Source organism: Chelonia mydas, chromosome 14, assembly GCF_015237465.2.
Source record: "Chelonia mydas isolate rCheMyd1 chromosome 14, rCheMyd1.pri.v2, whole genome shotgun sequence".
NCBI lineage: Eukaryota > Metazoa > Chordata > Testudines > Cheloniidae > Chelonia > Chelonia mydas.
Window position 1 is genome coordinate 15,310,875 of NC_051254.2, and position 18,890 is coordinate 15,329,764.

The following is an 18,890-nucleotide window of genomic DNA, read 5'->3' on the forward strand; positions in this document are numbered from 1 at the left end:
CTGCGGGTCCTGCCACTGCAGCACCATTACAGAAATGTCAAAGGCCTTCTGTGAGTCAGTTCTTTGTTTCTCAAAGAGAGAAAGAAGCGAAGGCATTATTCTCTTATTAGTCAAACACACACCACTCGTCTTGGTGTTAAGAGTGAAGCATATAATAGTGGCTGGTCATGCCTCCCTCCCTCCCTCTCCTCACAGAGCTTTAATGACAGGGTTAGGAGGGAGGGGAAGATGTTTGCATGTACATTTAACCCCCTAATACCAACAAACAAGATTTTGCCCTGGAATGCTGTGGCAAAGAACGGAGGAGCTCTGAAGCCATTGGTGTCCTGTTAACAGCCAAAACCTTAATGCTTCAGATGAAGGCAAAACAAATAAAATACAATAACACCCCTACTTTACAAACAAACTGGTAATTGAGTGGTTCACAAAATTGAAGAGTTCATTAAACCAAACATCTCAATTGCAGCAGGTACAGTGCATAAGTTGCAGTATGATGCACTGTACCACTTTCTTCTTCTTCAAGCCACGTCAAAAATTTCCAGTGCACTGAAGGAATCAGAGTGTGAAGGAATGAGGACTTGTTCCTCAGAGACATCACTTGTGTTATGTGATTTGTTCCCCCAGCTGCAAAGCAGGGTTTGTATAACTAGTGTTCATGAGATTGGTGTTTGTAAAAAATCGAGGTTCTGCAGTACATAGCTAGTTGTGCAACGATCTACATGGTGGAATAGCCTTCCTTGGCCCCACAAGCAGTTCATTTTTGCCTTGAAGCAGGAGACTTGGTTATACCCATTGTCTCAGATTGCACTGTCACAAGTGTTCTGAAATTATCCAGCCCTTTAAAAATCCAGCCACAGTATTTCTCTCTCTCCCTGCAGCAGAGAGTTCCATAGGTTGACTCTATGACAATTTTTTCTAAATGTAGTCACCTTTCATTTCACTGAGAAACCCCGATTTTGTGTTAAGGGACAGAAAGAAAAGCTAACACTGAAATTTCAGTAACATGATGCGAAATGTTAGTGAAACCCGATCACTGCAAACATGATGATAACGAGGATATTCATCAGAGTTCAGTGCCTTGCCTCTCTTTTCTTTATGCCACTGCTCTTGTCCAGTGAAGAATGTTTCAGCCCCTTATCTCAAAGTAGAGAGGGAAGATAAAATACCAGGGAAAGGTGCATTTATCTTAGCAGAGCTACTACCTGCCTTTGAAAAGATAATGCATCTCCAGTGAGATACACTAGGGAGGGATGCCAGGTCTGCTGAACTAGGGATCCCAACCATTTGGGAGGCGAGGTCCTCTTGAATGGAGCAAACCATCACGACAACTCAGGAATTAATTAATAAAAACCAGTAAGACAAATTGTTCAGCTAGTTGCCAATTGCTGGGAAAAAAAATGGGGGAGGGGAGATCTTATGGGTACCACACACAAGCAGAGTGAACAATGTATTGGTAGCAAATAAGCGTCAACACTCCTTTGAGGCCGGTAGGTATTATTGCCCCCAGTATACAGAAGGGTAAATTGAGGCATCAAGAAGTTAAATGACTTGGCCAAGGTCACACAGCAGATACACAGCAGAGCCAAGAAAATAACACAAGACTCTTGCCCCCGAGCACCACATCCTAACCACAAGATCATCCTTCTTTCCTAAAGGAAATGGCGTTGTCATTTCATCCCCTTTATTCCCAGCTTCTTCAAAGAACACAAGAGAACAGTCCATTCCCCATTGGGAGCCAGCAGGAAACTGGACAGCATAAAGAAAGTTAATTGCTTTAACATGCAACCGAACTATTGAAAGGAAATCAATATAACCCCAACCCAGACTACTCCAGCAAAAGCCGTCATTAATCGGAACAAAGAAGAGACCTCGCTGGCAGAAAGATACACAGGAAGTTTCCAACAAGTGTTGGCACCGTGGGCTCCGCTCTAGACAGTTAGTACCAGTTGCCAGGCTCTGCTTGTGCTCACTTCTCGCCTCCCTCCCCAGCACACATGTAATACGAAACCTCACATCTCCAGAACGACCAACAACAAAAAAAAGAGCTCAGGCAGAGACAGCAGCTGGCTGTCAGCAGCAGAGTGGAGAGGGGCCAAGCGAGGAAAGAACCCCAAGCCAGAGAGGGGCAGGATGGGGGGAGAGAGACGTGAAGTTTAAGAAGACAGAAAAACAACAACAGGCGGAGGAGGACAGTCCTGCGGCACTGTTGGGGTAAGGCTGGGTTGTTGCCTGGGTTCATTCCACAGTAGCATCTCAATAGCAGGAGGGTTCAGCTAGTCAGCAGTAGCTCAAGCTTTTGTAGCTGTTTGCATGGCAAATTGTGCTCAGCCATTGAACAGGGTTTGCTAGCCTGAATTTTGCTGCAGAGGACACTGGGGGGAGGATGGTGAGAACCAAAAGCTTTGAGGAGTCAGGAAAGCTGTGCTACAACAACAGAGTTTAACGAAAGCAGCTACTGCTCACTCTTATCACATACGTTGTCAATAACAGTTTGAAGCAGAAGGGAGTAACTTTTAGCTGATTAGCGAGCATTTAAAGGGCTGTATCCTGTGTTCACTTCTTCAGTGGAGTTACAGGGAGTGCACGTCAGTGCAGAACTTGGCCCTACCTATGAGCAGGATCTGCCACAGGGCATTCTTCACACATGTGTTTTCATGTGTGAGTACTTAGTTTGGCCAGCAGCTTTGGTGACTCCCTGCTCAGTGGGAGCTACCAACTTTGGCAAGTGTATGTCAAACGACAGCAAGCTCCAGCCAGAGAATTTTACCTAGAAGAGCTCTCAGCTGGTGCTGAGTTTTATCCCCTGAACCCTGAAGCAAGCAGAATGCTCAGAAAACAAATCCCATTCAGAGAAACCAGCTTACTGTGCAAATTAATATAAACGTCTGGGCGCAGTGGAAATAAAGGGGACGCTTTTACACAGCTTCCAAATGGAGATCTGCAGTGGTAGCAGGAGCAGATTCTGGTCTGCTGTCCAAAACAGCACCAGAAACCCACAGCTCTGGCAGAGAACACCAGGTCTCTCAGCCCATGTCTTACTTAACATGAGACTGTGGGGTCTGAGCACATTTTGATCAACGACGGAAATGAAACAGAGGAGAAAGAGTCCCAAACGCACAAGAGGAACCTCGAGCCAGCCTTACTTCTAGCTACCAAAGTGCCCTCCCACCCCTTTCCTTCACTCACCATTTGTCACTGCCAAAGATGTAACCCCATGAACCCCTCTGTTTTCCCCATCTGAAGCCAATTATTTCTCAATGCTGTTTGGAAGATTTTGTAACCTTTTGCATTGAGCTAACAACTGGTGCGTTCTCCAGAGAGAGCTCAAAGTTCAGCTGTTTACAAACAGGCAGCAAGAGAGCCAGAAAGCCAGTTCTCCCCACATGTTGCACAGATATAGGAATGTGAAGGATCAAGTACTTTCAGCCTCTCCTTCTATTTCCCTTTGGATCCTGCTTATTTGGAAAGGGTGGTGCATCTTACCACTCGCCTGTCACACAAAGAAAACAGCAGAACCACTTGGGTAATAGTACAGTAATTACTGGGCCCTCCTCCTCTCCCAACTAGTCTGAATTCCAGAGACTCATTAGCGGTTCCTTGAAGGGTCTGTGGTTTACATTTGTTTTTAAACATTACAGTTCAGATGGCTTCCAAACAGAAAGAAGAAGAAAAAAAGGAAAAGAAAAACAAGGACAAAAGTGGCAGAGAGAGAGAGAGAAACAGGCCAAATTTTCCTTGCAGGGAAAATCCTAAAGGGTTATGACTGGGGGCTTATCCAGCAGCAGAGGAGGAAAAATAAGCAATATGAAACGTGTGTCTGGAAGTAGGAAGGCAGAGGCATGGTTTACGTTACTGCTGTCACGTAGCACAGAGGGCTCTTAGCCTGTATCAAACATGACAGATCTATAGAAAGGCCTTTGCTGGAGGCCAAGTGTACAATGGGTTAGTACACTAGCCATTCACCTTAGAAAGCAGAGGCTTAAATCTAAGCAAGTGGGACGGGGGGGAAAAAATGATAAAACAATTGATTTTAGTCTGCAACACAAACCCACCACAACTGAGAGTCTGCTCAGGACAGTCGCAGAACTGGAATAGCCAGGGGAGCTGCTAGTCAAAACTGAGGTGTGCTAAGAGTGCCAAGGAAGGGCAGCGCCTGCCCATGCCCTTACTTGACACAAACTAGTACAATCGTTCCTCCCACACCATCAATTTCATAAGCTTCACACTTCACCCATCATTTAAATTGCTTCTTTCAAGAGATCAGATGTAGGTGCTTCAACTTCCTGGATTTTCCAGGTCCCTACAGCCAGCCTGGCATTCTGATTAGGAGTAAATGGCACATTTCAAAACCCAAGCTGGATTCATTCAATTTCTGAGTTCTGGACAGCGCTGTGCAAATAAGGACCCAGGTGTAATGGAAAGCAGCTAGAGAATGTGTTCCCAATATTGTGATGAGGCATCTGGCACTGAGATTGGCAGAAAACCTGTGTTTCCTGAAGTGGCTATTTATTGGGCTTTCATAGACCTGGACACACACTCAAACATGGTACATCTCATTCTGTCAGCTGTCCTTGAAAACAGCTGTTCTAATTACTCCTCAGTCTACTACAGAGCCGAGACCCAAGCAGCAGTAACTACAGAACATCAGAGACCCCACTTGTTATTCGCAGATTTATTTTTAATACAGCTTGTCCTTTCAGCAGGCAAGTCACAATCCCTGTGCCTCAGTTTCTCCCATCTGCAAGACAGGAGTAATAATAATGACCTCTCTCAAGGCGCTTCATTCATTTACGATTCTCAGATGGGATGTGCTAGAGAAGGGTAGAGGATTCTTAAGAGCTTTATAGAAGTTCCCGACTCAGCGGTCTCAATATCAATTTCAGACTCTTGATATTTCAGGGAGTTCAATGCCTTCCCACAATCCTGTCTCACATTAGTTAAATATGAGGTGGTTTGGGCAGGACTGGGGCATCTTTACTGCTGCTGGGAAACCTGGCTCCACTAAGTGGACAAACTAGACTGCAGGCTATCTTGACTATTTGGGTACCCAATCAATTCTGTTTTATAATCTGGAGGGGAGGGCTTCAGATTTTTCAACCTTGGCTGACAAGGCAAAGCTCTTCTCCCATGAAATTGAAGCACAGTTTACCAGCTTGTGCACATGTGGGCAAAGTCTGAATTCTCTAGAGCTGGGAACTATTTTCTCCTGCCAGTGAATGAACTATTGGCCTCACTGGTTCTGACCTCTCCTGTTATGGACACAAGACTTGCTTGTGGGCTGTTGTGAAGATCATGCGGTTGGTCAACTACATCCATGCCAGCAAAAGCTGCAGTAACAATGCAATATCGCGGGTGGATTTCCCCTATTTCTATAATCCCTTTAATCTTAAAGCATGTTGCAGATTTAAACTAATATATAAATCATATACAGGGATTATTTCATCTCCTGCCAAAATGCAGCTACTATTTAACAATGCACGGCAACATGACAATAGTTTAGGAACGGAAGTGGAGAAGATCTTATCCATTTGAAGCCAGAACAGTAATTCAGTAGAGTACAAAGGAGCTACCACACTTAGAATTAATCCACGACACCACAGCTGAACACCTACTCTTGAGAAAGTGATCACTAGTCAGAACCTTCGTTTTAAGCCTCACTGGGAGGGCAGCCCCTTCAGGAGTATAGCACCTCTTTTCACCATGCTGGGGTGGACTTGGCAGATTCCCTGCCAAGCAACCAACACTACCTTCCTACAGCTCCTACGCATTCCAGGGGCGTTTACCATTCCAGTATTGGACCAAACTCACCCTGCTTATCTTGTGTGACTTGATGGGGACAGATCATAGCACACAATGTTTGCGTTAATGGCTGCAGACAAGAAGTCTGAGAAAACATCTTAAAGAAAACATTAAAATGGAGTCAGAGATAAGTGTGTGACAACAGACAACTCCTTGCTTGGGAGAATCAGGTAGTCCCCCGGAGCCCGCCATGCTGCATCCCTGACCCCTCTTGTTGAGTTGTGAGGTCTCAAATGGCTGCCACTGTGGGATCGGAGGTGAAGAGGATGCCGGTCTTCAGGCAGAATCAAAGATCAACATGACTAGGAAGTGCTGCATTAGAACTACGTGTGCTAACAACAGACTCCCCAAAACTTCATCTCAGGCTTCAGAAAGCAGCAACAGCAAAAGCCTAGAAAGGTTTGCTTGCAAGAGGACACTGAAGCTATTTAGTTAGAAGGATTTTGACAAGAGAAATAAAAACAGCTAGCGCTGTGTAAACATGTGGCTAGGCAATGCCAGGGAGTGGGCGTAACTAAGCTTACTTTCATCCTAAACAGTGGTACAGCGACTGCACACTTATGAAGTATATCTAGTTCAAAGGTTATTTCATTTTGTTTCATTATTGCAACAACAGCGGAATAAAATAATAGTGATACGCCTTCCACAGCACTTTCCATCCCAAGAGCTCAAAGCCCTTTAGAAGCATTTGTGTTAAACACTGTCCCATTTTACAGATATGGAAACTGACGAACATAGTACTTACGTGACTTACCCAAAAATACGTAGTGAATCAGTGGCAGAACTAGCACTGAACCCACGTTTCCTGACTTCTAGTCCTGTGCCCTAACCACAAGATCATCATCTCTCTTGCTCTCTTTCCCGCTATGCAAACATACATTACTGAAATAGCACCAGCATTATGACTAACCCATGGCTTAGTCCTCAACAATAAGTTTAGCCTCACCTGCCCTCCCACCCTCCAACACACCTACTTCTCCATGCAGAGGATGAAAGCACAGAAGAAGAGTGTATCTTGTTAAAGGGAAGGGTGTTTAAACTGTATACATTCCACAAATAAATTATTCATTCATGGAGACCGAACCAGTTTAAGCCAGATACCAGAATCTGGGCCCTATGGAAAGTCGACCACATTATGCAGCCTTCATGCTTGGTCAAGGTCCAGCAGTGCGCCATAGCCAACTTACAAAGGACATCAAAGATGTGACACAGACCGCTGGTTCTCAGTCCCAAAAGGCTCTAGCCAAAACATTCAACCTGAGGTGCCTAAAGTTAGGCACCTAAATAAATGTTCTTATTCTCAGAAATGCCGAGTAGCCAGAATTACCAATCAAATCAATAAGAGCTGCAGGTTCTCATCAGCTGAAAGTCAGGCCAGTTACTTAGGTTCCCTATGGCTGTAGTCTATTAAAGCAAGTTGGAAAGATTTGGCATCCAGGGCATTTATGGCAATTTGCACAGCTTTACCCAACTGGCACTGTAGGATGAATCTGCATTAAAAAAAAATAAGGTATTACTTTCTAGGCATCACCTTAACCTTAATCAGTAACCTGTGAGAGCCCTGAACACAGGCAGTGCCTTGCTAGTTTAAAATAACCTAACCCGTACAGCTGAGCCACCTGCTGCAAACCAAATGGACGTCTTTCTGCATTATTACTGTGCTTGTTTTCTTTCCAAGCAAGACTAATGCCTTGAGCTCATGGCAGGTTCTGCCTCCCTTCTGAAACAATATGGAGATCTAAAGATTTGATTTACTCAGTTCACTTTCCTGCAGTGTGAATAGGAGATTTAATCCCATTGGCTACAATGTAGGGTTTTGTTGCTTTAAAGAGGAATTTCTCAGAAATGAACAGTCAGAATAGAAGATGGTTGGAACCATAACTTTCCGACTGCCATGGCAGGCTAGAGGGAATGCTCCAAGCTGCCTGCTATGAAGCAGTTCAGGGTGGTGTTTGCTTTGATTTTTAAGTTTCTCTTTTCCTCTTCTCTCCCCTTTCATCCCCCACCTTTTTTCATTTCTTCTTTACTGTGTTTAGGTACAGCTGTGTGAATGCCAAGTCATAATAAGAAGTTTTACTCCGTATTGCAAAGGCAGGAAATGTGGACATTCTGATTTTCTCCTGTAATGAGCTCCAAAGTTTTGCCCCTGTTGCCAGAAGAGCACTGGCTCCTGCTCTCATGTTCCTGTTCCCAGTGAACGTACTACTGAGGGAGGTCAGCTGCAAAGAGATACACAGAGATGGAGAAACTGTGACATGAAGAGGTTGATTTGCCCAAGATTAAACAGTCCATTGGTGGCTATGCTTGCTATAGAATCCAGGAACCCAATTTCCAGTTGTCTTCTCTAACCCCCAGCAACATTCTATCCTTGGAAAGTAAACTGCCAGTTAAAGTGGGGACTTCAAGCCAGATGGGGACTGCATCTCCAGTATCATACAGAGATCACCAGCAGCCAAACTGGTTTCTTCTTATCATCTGAAATGCTGTAAAGTAACGGAGTGAGAATAACATCAGCTACTTTCCTTTGTAAACAAGAACAGAGTAATGGAACTGTATCTTTCATAGAGAGGTGTCTGTTTTAATAATTATCATTTGCCCTGATCCTCGGTATCACCTTTCATCTGTTACTGTAGGTCTTCTGCAGCTTCTTTGAAAAACAAGCTTACTAAATGAATTAATCTTTATAACTCCTTTGTGATGTCAGTAAGTATCATCGCCCTTGCTTTATAGATAAGGAAGTTGAGGCCCAGAGAAGTTAGGTGATTTGTTCAAGGTCACAAAGTGAATCAGTGGTAGAGCTAGGAATAGAATCCAGTCCTTCCCATGTGCTAATCCTGGAAAAATCCTGGCCCCACTGAAGCCAATGGGAGATTTACCACTGGTTTCGGTGGGAGTAAGATCAAGTCCAAGGTTAGTTCTGAGCAAACAATTTATATAATTGGTGGAATTGAAGACTGACAGACGGTTTTTTTGGGGGGGGCGGGGGGGATGGAGGCAGGGAGGAGAATAAGTGGAAGAGGGAATTCTGCAAAGTTTTTGGTTCCGCAATTATAGCTCCAGAAACTCACAGCGTTTCAGGATTTGGCATCTCACTTAGTAGAGTGGAAAGGTATTTACTCCCTTGTTGGCAGCCAGATACTGCACCGCTGACTGCCGTTCAAACTTTCTCCCTGTAGAGTGTTCAAACCAAGATAAACAAGCAACATTCCTTGCAACTTTTAAACATCAGGCTCCTTCACCCACAATGGTGTTAGATAGCCTGACCAACAGAACACCCACTGCTGAGGAAAGAAAGTCAAGCCAGGATCCTGGTCAAACTATATAGATTGAACCCTACATTAAGCCATACAGTGTTACACCCATGCCACAGCAGCAATTCTACACTTCACACCAAAACTGTGGAGGCCTAGCTCATATCATACTAGCAACTCACTCCCCAGCCCAGAGCAGGGCACAAAAACATTTTTGACAGACTGTTTGCTGTGGGATCTTCCAGGCAGAAAGACACCATCCGGAGGGACAACACGAAGTGTTTTACCTCTAAAGCAACGATCAGAGAGCACAGACTGTTTTGCCTCTCCTCACACTTTCCATTTGTTGGACTGGAAATCAAACTGAGACATACAGACATAGAATCCTGTAACAGTGCGTGAGGTGGAAGAAAAGCCACTAGTGGATCAGTTCGCTTTAGGCATGGAGATCAATTCTGGAGAGAAATATTTAACCCTGGTTTGTGCAATGGCCATTTATTACCTTTATTATATTACCTTTATTATATTCACGACTTTGCCTTCATTCTGCCTTTATTATATTCAGCAGTAATGCAAGGAACCTACAGGCCTGTATCCTATAAGGCATTAGCTTCCGCAGTTATCATCAGGCTTGAGGCCTATGAACTCTGGCACAGGTAAATGGCCCAATGGAAAACCCCAAGTATTGACTGGTAAGCTGAAAGAGAGTGTTTAAGGGGAAATCCCACACAAGAATGTCATTAGCGATGAATTGATGTACATGATAACTGGTACATAAGCTACCGCGCATACTGAACCATAAGGGTGCCATGGCAACGAATTGACGTATATGATAACAAATTGAGATCACTGATACACTAACCTATAGGAGAAGGACACCAAACATTAGCAAGGTAAGGAAATACAAATAAGGAAGAGAGGAGAAACCCCAACTGAATAAGCATCAGACATAGTGGTGTCAGCGTAACATATTAAAAAAGTTGCATCCCAGCCTATGAGCAGTAGGCAAAAGAGATGTAGCCCGTGGGAGATGCCAGAATGATGGCCACTGGTGATGTGGGGCAAGGTAATGAGGAAGATGATGACTAACATTTCAGGTTGGTCTGCAAGGGATGGTGTAAGTATATGGATGTTCAGAGGTACATTCTGTAGTATCTCTATCTACCTTACTGGGCTGGAGTGTTTGTGACTGTGCTAAATGTTAATAAAATTATTGGTAAATATAGAAGAGTTCACTATAGTGTGAGTGTTGCAACTGTGCACATCAGGGTTCCCAACTACATAATAATTTGAATAATACTGGGCCTGATCTTGGGACAAGTGATAACTGGGAACTCTTAAAAAGAAAAGGAGTACCTGTGGCACCTTAGAGACTAACAAATTTATTTGAGCATAAGCTTTCGTGACCTACAGCTCACTTCACTGAATGCATCTGATGAAGTGAGCTGTAGCTCACAGAGGCTTATGCTCAAATAAATTTGTTAGTCTCTAAGGTGCCACAAGTACTCCTTTTCTTTTTGCGAATACAGACTAACAAGGCTGCTACTCTGAAACCTGGGAACTCTTAGTAATCTATAGATTTATTAATTACATTGATCAGGCTACATCATTTCAGGTCATAAGGCCACAACTCTGCTTCACTGCACCTGGCAGCACTCTTCCTACTGGACCTGGCCTCTCTTGCCACCTTGCCTTTTTCCCCCTGCCCCTAAGAACCCATCTGATTCTGACTCTTCCCTCCCCATAAACTCTGTAGCCTTGTTTTTTAAAAGAACAAACCTGTGGATTGCATCCACATTCAAAATATACTGTTTTGCTTGGCAGTATAGTATTTAAACCCAGCATGCAAAGAGAGAGCCAAGATCTCTCCCAAGTAATTGTTCTAAATGTACTGAAGGCTGAACCCAGAGCATCCACTGTGCAACCCAAAGCAGGAAGTGCAGCAGTGAATTGATTGTCTTATTTATGAAGCATTTTCTGTATCTCTGTTTGCTTTATGTCACCACTAAAGGCAGAAATTAACTGCAACATGAAGGACTCCCATAAAATAGTGTCAACTAATAGAATTTAAACAAGCCAGGAAATTTCAGTTGAACGATGGCATAAGAACCTTAACTCAGTCGGGGGTCCAAACACACACCAAACACAAGGTTCTGCATGTGTCTAACAGGCTGCATGCTTCTAAGCAGCCTATGATAATAATAGGCACAATGGGTTAAATAACTGATGATGGGAAAACCTAAACTCAGTTTTGTTCATACTATACACGCTACAACATTAACGCAGTTGGACACCTTTCAGGGTTTGTCTACATGGGGAGTTAATCTAGAAAAACTATTCTGGAATAACTATTCCCAATTAGCTTCCTGAATGGATGCTCTGATGCTCTTATTCCAGACTCAAGTGAGTTGTTCCTGTTTAGCTTAAGGTTGCTGACACAAACATTTGGCTTGCCGCATGCTAGGGTGTAAATCTACCCCACATTAACCTGTTGTGCACTAAGTGTCTGTGTGAACCCTACTAAGCACACTAACTGTTTCCTACTGTGCTTTGATATACCCTGCTTTGACATGGGAGTAGATCAAAGCGCATTAAGGAACGGTTAGTGCACATCAGCAGAGGCTGTACAGACTCCTATAGCACAGCAAGCTAGTGCAGTGTAGTTTACACCCCAGCCTGCCGTGAACTAAATGTTTATGTAGACAAGCCAACCTGCTTTGAAAAGTGGATTATCCTAATTCAGAATAAGGCACTCTCATTCTGGAATAAGGAGCATCCATGCAGACACTTAATCAGGAATAGTTATTCCGCTTTAAATTCACACCCTCCCTTAATCCAAATTACATTCTCAGAGTAGGCAAACTCTTAAAAACAGCACCCTACATCACTCTCCAGTAACACTGCAAGATCATCCATTTGTAGACACAAGAAGTTTTTGATCACACAAAAGAGCAGGCTTGCAAATATTATGGATACAATTGGAGTGGTAGCTTTGAAAATGTTGCCTTATATAAATATAACTTTATCAACAGTATTTTCAGCTCCTGACAATAAACTGCCTTTTCATAGTTGATGGAATTACAAGAGGAATGCAGTAGAAAGGGAGTAAGGATCATCTACACTAGGCTCTAAAGTCAAATAGATCTCCGCGGCATTTGTTCTCCCTTCCTCCCCTCCCGCCCATATACCCAATGGGTGGGAGTCTAAATCCCCTAGCCAGATTATATGTCACTACATTACAACAAATGTGTGGTCAAACAGATCTATATTTATCTTACCAGGTACAAAAGTCACAGTCAGCTGTATAAACTTAAAGCATTCATGTCTCCTAAACAGACATGGATCAATCAAAATTCACAATATCACCATACACCACCAGCCCTGGAAACCAGAAATATGACATGAGTATTACACAGGGGTGCTATGATAATGGAAGCACTCACAAGGTGGCTTGCTGGAGCTACAAGAAACCTTAAAAGGGAGCGTATGTTGCATTACACAGGGGAAGACAATTTTGAATACAGAATGCAGCATCACGTGCATGATTTGGGACACACATTCTCAGCTTACTTTCTGGGAGAACATGAAAAACGAAGAAAAGCAACAACTAATTTTCCCCTTTGTGGAAGATGGCTGGCCAAGGACTTGGGGGTTATTAGCCAGCTTTAATGTTATCCCACATATAGCAGGATGAGAGGGAACACCGTATTTTTGTCCTTGGCCAACTGTGCAAAGTCATTTGGCTTTTTAAAAGCGGTGAAGCAGAGCCCAGGTGGAGAGTACACCCACAAACTGATCTGATACAAAGCCAGAGTGTCAGCTAGCTCCGGATTTGAATAAAGCAGTGTCAGGATATGCAGATACTTAACATCCCTCCTCCTTAGCTATTGGGAGCAAGGGCTGAGACCGGATAAACGTGTTTTACTTGTGATCCTAAATTAGCTCCCTAAAGAAGGCTGTTTGTTTCCCTAGCATTAGTAATATTGACAGTAAAGAACTTCATGCGCACTCTCTCTTTCTTTCTTTGGCTTTTCTCCAGTGTAACACAACTTGGACAGTGCTGGTCAGGATGTCTTCTGAAGGCTTTCTGAACGAAATACAGACCATTGGTGAGAAGTTCCTGCTTAAGCTCCAGAAGCTGCCCAAGGCTGAACCTGTGGAGATAGTGTCATTTTGTATTATCCTCTTCTTTATCGGTAAGTACATGGAAGAGTGCTAGGATCCAATGTGCTTGTTGTTGCGTGAACCTCTCAGATCTCGTAGGCTGATAGGCTGTGCTGATGATTTTGATGAAAGCAGGTGTGTTCTGCCGCTGTTCTAAAGAATGTGATTCTCTAGCTTATTTTCTCCCACAAATCCATTCTGATTGAAGTGAATTTTAGCAGTCAGGATAGGACCAGACTGATGGCCCTGAAGAATTCATTCCTGTTTATGTACAGAACATATAGCATGGGGAGCAGCAGTGCAAGCTTTCCCCATACCAACGCCCCTGAACATTGATCCGGAGGGAAGTACTCTTGCTATCACTGTGAGTAAATCCCAGAGTCACATCATATGTAAATGTTTTGAGGAGTAGAAAGAGAGCGGTTGTGAAGAATGGTATTAGTGTATCTTGCCACCAGACAAGACACTCAACTCTGGGATTGCCCCTCATTACTGCTGCTTCCTAGAAAGTGGCACACTGTAGTATGGACACATTTCTTTTCCTGGTGTGAACAGAAAGAGTGCCTCTCCCTGGAAGAGGTTAGCTCATGGAGTCACCTGTCATGGAGTAACTGGTGTTGGAGGAGGGGGAATAAACAGCTGTCTGGTCAGATAGAGAGAGTTTTTTTTTTAAAAACAGTGGAAAAGTAGGAAGAAGAAAGGCAGGCACCCTTGAGTGAAAGGGAGAGGGGGGAGTTTGCTCCCAGTTTGAATGCCATGGGGGAAGGGCGTGTGTCCACCACAAAGGGATCACTCCCTCAGCTGGAATTTGGAAGCAGGTATATCAACTTCTCATAGACACAACTGGTTTCCCCACTGGGTCTGGTTACCTGGCAGCCTGTCAATGGATTACACTTAAAGGAACAAACACAATGGGTGTTATGTTATCCAGAGAAAGGTAATAATCCCATCACCATCTTGACCATCATTCCTAACAGGATCTTGGCAGTTCAGTTCTTTGTTTTTAAAGGAACCCTATGTTTGACACTATATATAGTTTGGACAGATAGTTGCTGGGTGGTGTTGGTGGCCTGTGAAATACAGGGGGTGAGACGAGATGATCTGAGAGTCCCTTCTAGCCTTAAATTCTATGACTAGCAAAAATATAAGCGCCTACTAGTTTACCTTAGTTTGCCTAGTTTGGAAGGAATAAAAAACCCTAAGTTCTGAATACCTGTTGTCATTAAAGTCAGTTTTCTTAAGAGATGGAATGATAATACTGACTTCACAGACAAATCCCAGCTCTGGTAACTGTTTCCTGCATACCTTAAGATTCCCCCTGTAATTTCATTTGAAAGAAATACTGTTCCTCACTTTCCACCCTTTAAAGCCACACAGCACTACACAACTGATGCATTTCACTCCAGAGGAGGCTGTACTAAGAGGGGTGGAGGGATTCCCATTTGGCCTGATACTCCAGGCCTTATGAGTATATAACTTCCAGTAATGGCAGTGGGAATTTTTCATGTGCAATTATTGCATCAGTCTATTTTGAGATCCTTTGGAATTAAATGTGCTGTATAATGTAATTATAAATGTTATTCTATAGCTTTAAGGTTATTCGCTCATGTATTGATAAGCCAATGTTGTTGGGTTTTTTGCCATAAAGTACTATCTCCACCTGCCCAGAAATAAATCCAACATTTACAGCAGAGCTTCCAGGAAATTTTGCCTCTTCAAGGCACCGCAAAGTCAGTGTGTTTTTATTCCTGTAAGATCTTTTCAGAAGCCAATACTCTCCATTTCTCTCTCCAGTTACTGTGCTGTCACTGACGACCATAGCCTGCAGCTGTTGCTGTTATCGCTGCTGCTGCAACGGAGGCCCTGATCAGAGAGGCAGGAAGATCCAGATCCAGCCAACTGCTCATGTGTGAAATGCATCAGGAGAAGAAAGTGAAAGAGGACACAGGCAGCCACTGTGGCTGAATCGCCTGGGAATGACACTCTCTACACTAACTCTCTGAACAGGCTGGTGGGAGTGAATGAGAATATGCTGCAGAGGAGGAAAGTAGATCATAAGATGGATTAGGCGGTTCTGCAATGATCGCTGCCTGGGTCTGTGATGTGGCGACATAGGTAACACTATTCTGACATCCTCGTCTCCTTGCCATAGACGGACACAAACACAGACTTTTTCCCAAGGCGAACATTGCAGCTGGGCAAGCAGCAAATTCCAACAGGCTCCCTCTTTGCGAGCAAAGAGCAGTAAACCATGACAAAGACCACATGCAGACTGCCCCAGGGTTAGGAAGTTACCTGCTCTCTTGATAACTGACCTAATCCAGAGAGGTGGTGCTGGGCACCAGCAACTCTTACTGTCATCACTGGAGATGTCCATTACCAGCACCCCTCAGGATCAAGCCCAAAGTAAGTATGGCTTTTCGTTCCCTGTCCTACTGTCTTTAAAACCATGAGTAGTAGAGTACGTGAAATTTAACAGACATCCACTCAGAGCACAGCATGACATGGACTTTCAGCTGGTGCGTGAGCTCAGAGACTGGAAATACAGTTGGCATCAACTGCTCCCTGCTTTTATTTTCTCAGTGTTACAAAGACAAGAAAACTGCCAAAGAGGAAAACAATTAGACTATGTGCAATATCCATTGTATACTAAAGAATGAAGGCAAGAGGAGAAAACCCTAATACAAATTGTTTTGTTTGCTTGCCCTGCCGGTAATCATTTAAAAAAAAAAAAAAAAAAAAACACCTCTTTTTATTTAGATCCTTCTCTTCCGTGAAAAAGTGTTGCTTTTTCTGCATATTGCAGGGTGAGTGTTCAGTACAGTGCATGGGGCACTGAAGCAGATGTATAAATCCCCATTATTATTCATGGGAGTGGCATGCCTAGCTCCCCGCACTAAAAAAGGCCTGTGTGTAGTTTATATTAATGGCAGCAAATGTTTAAGGTATATTTATACACACATGAATTTCAGAGAGCGAATATACAGTGAGGGCAGTGTTAATTCAGGATATACATGAAGCAGCTGAGAGATGGCATCATGACAAGTGGTGGAGCAAACTGGAGCCGAGCAAACTGTACCGCTAAAGTTAACAAGTGCAAATAAATACCTTTTCAACACTGCAGCCACTGTGTACATTTGGTTTATAGTCCAGTGACCTTCAAATGGAAGTTACACGTGTAGAAGGGCCCAATTCTGCAGCCTAACATTTGTAATTAAGGGTAGGAAAGGAGTAGAAAAACTACTCCCCTTTCTCAGTAATCCGTTAGTTAAAAGGGGTTTAATTTTTAAAACTGAAAGCAATTATGCCACAATATGAACTAATCACCTTTAAGAGAAATTAAAACAAGCCCATTTGGAGTTAAGAGTGTAAATAAAGCATCTTCTACTCGCATTTTGCATTTTTACTACTATGATTGAAACAGCCAAATGGACTACACATCCACAGTGCCAGAGTTCAGCTAAGGCGGTCTCAGTTACAAAGCTTTGAATATGGTGCTTTTTTAACACTTGCTGACACTTCTGCAGAAAGGGGCAATGAAAAGAGGAAAAAATATTTAAAAGAATCCCTTAGCTAAATTACTAATATCGCCCTAGATTATTAACAACATCCTCTGTGTGTATATTTGTGTACATGTACACACAAAATCAACTAGTTTACTTTTCATCGCTTGTGTTGTTTAGCTTTTTGTTGTTCTTCACTCAATTAGATTTGTCCATTTTGCATCCGACTTCATTCTCATACTTTGGAACAATTCTGGAAGCTGCCAACCATGCAGAGGAATGTTTAGATTAAGAAAAAACACCACCACAGCATTTCACTTGTGCAAAAATAAAGTGCACATATTAATAGACAATGGGGATGGCTTGGTTTTTAAGAGAATTAAAAATGTGGGACCTAACTTGACAGAGGGCATTAAAAGTTAAAGAATAATAATAATGCTCCACTGCTATAAGCTAGCCACACACACAAAGAATAAAAGTTACATTTAGACTGAAGAAGTGCCCAGCCTTTCCATTTGGCTGCCACAATGTACATGGTAGAAGCAAAAGTTTGCATCTCCTAACAAAGGAATTGGGACAACTAAGCCCTGGTGTAGTATCAGTTTAATATAATAAACTTTCATACATCTGGTGCATCTTCCCACAGAGGATCTCCAAGTGTTTTACAGACGTTGGAGAGACAAGGCGGGTGAGGCAATATTTTTTACTGGACCAAATTTTGTTGGTGAAAGAGACAAGCTTTCAAGCTTCACAGAGCTCTTCCTTAGGAAAAGGTAACCAGAATGTTACAACCAAATACAAGGTGGAACAGGTTGTTAAGCATAAGGGATTAACACAAGTTGCAAGAAACCACTTAAAATGAAGTGACCAATTGCAATCTTTACAGTCATGGGACGAAGAAAGGTTACCAGTGTTTCTGATGAGATCATGGTTTTTAGTGTCTAGCAGAGTTATGAATTTAAGTTCCCAAGGTCATCTACTGAAGGTGTTGTACAGGTTTCCTTGGAGGACCAGGGCTGATACGTCAGATATGGAGTGAACATTGTGAAAAGAGTTTGCCCACAGATAATAGGGTATTTTTATCCAATAGAAGATATTACCTCACCCACCTTGTCTGTCTCATATCCTGGGACCAACATGGCTACAACAACATTCCAGACATTAGGGAAGTAACCCTCACATTAGGTACCTCAGTGTGGTTATCCCTGAGGCACAGAGATGTTAATTGACTGCCCAACGGGAAACTTGATACATCTTCACTTATAAGGATAAGCTTGAGGATCTTTTTGTTTCTCATTAGCTAGAAACCTAGACCTAGGTACATGTGACCAATGAAACAGAACCTATTTCTTCCCTCCACCAGCCAGGCACTGGCTGCTATGGAAATGAATAGGATCCTAGCGAGAAGCGTTTCACCATCATGGAGCTGCCTGTGCTAATGCAGTCATGGTGGCTGTCACAAGGAGGACACTGCAGTGAGGAAACTCACCTGGAGTGACAGTGAGTACTGGGGGACTGCTACAAGCAAGCCCATATTTACCAGCCCTTATCTACACGGGCACAGCAACAAGAGTAATGGCCAATAGGCTTAAAATACTGATCAAGAGCAGCAAGAGGAAGGCCCCCGCGTTATCTCCATCACCACATGTTCCCGAATTAGCAACAACTGGGAATAAAAAAAAAAAAGGAAGGGACAGAAAGAGAGCAACAGGGAATGTAAACACTCGCTAAAGACAGCCTAAAACTGAGATCATCTTTCAGAGCAGGGGAATGGGGTCCTACCAGCAGGTGGCCTGGACACCCCGCCCCCATGAGGAGACAGCTACTATAGGCTCAGTTCTGCAAAGTGCTGAGTGTGCTAGTTGCTCTTTAAAGCACCTGAGCAGTCCTGTCAAAGTTAGTGGGATTACTCACATGCTTGAAATTCAGCAGCTGCTTAAGTACATGGCTAGATGGGGTCTAAGTCCCAGGGCACAAAGAATTTCAAGTGACGCCGCAAATCCTAGTTCAACTCACTGAATTTCTACAGTTTGATTGGCTAATAAACACTGGACCAACTCCACCTGCACACCACACATACATATTTCTAGTCTCTTGGCTTAAAATAATCAACATAAAGTGGACGGGAGCCACAGGCAGATTTACCAGGCGCGGTATTGGATCTGGGGTAACT

The 18,890-nt window shown here is 43.3% G+C and overlaps 2 protein-coding genes across 18 annotated transcripts in view; one reads left to right on the forward strand and one right to left on the reverse strand.

The window, feature by feature from the left end:
* Window positions 1–18,890, reverse strand: part of RECQL5 (RecQ like helicase 5) — a 60,842-nt gene that overhangs the window by 22,619 nt on the left and 19,333 nt on the right. Inside the window, exon 9 of one of the 12 annotated variants that reach the window (XR_006285874.1) lies at window positions 12,329–12,431. The exons of 10 other annotated variants lie outside the window; for them this stretch is intronic. Coding sequence is in view for 1 of the 2 variants with exons in the window: in XM_037914320.2 (XP_037770248.1) it covers window positions 18,319–18,383 (65 nt within the window). In the remaining variant the exon portion in view is untranslated. Of the gene's footprint in view, window positions 1–12,328; window positions 12,432–18,318; window positions 18,384–18,890 lie in introns of all 12 variants that reach the window. One more of the 12 variants, XM_037914320.2, reaches the window with a different exon arrangement.
* Window positions 1,719–16,332, forward strand: SMIM5 (small integral membrane protein 5). Of its 6 annotated transcripts, XM_037914324.2 has the most exons (5): window positions 1,719–2,211; window positions 7,836–8,502; window positions 8,976–9,528; window positions 13,090–13,246; window positions 15,009–16,332. In XM_037914324.2, exons 3-5 carry the CDS (start codon window positions 9,493–9,495, stop codon window positions 15,125–15,127), a joined length of 312 nt encoding a protein of 103 aa, XP_037770252.1. In that variant the 5' UTR covers window positions 1,719–2,211; window positions 7,836–8,502; window positions 8,976–9,492; the 3' UTR covers window positions 15,128–16,332. The 6 variants fall into 6 exon arrangements, with proteins under 6 accessions (XP_037770252.1, XP_037770254.1, XP_037770253.1 ...); XM_037914326.2 differs by lacking the exon at window positions 8,976–9,528 and having other exon boundaries at window positions 7,836–8,368; XM_037914325.2 differs by lacking the exon at window positions 8,976–9,528 and having other exon boundaries at window positions 1,720–2,211.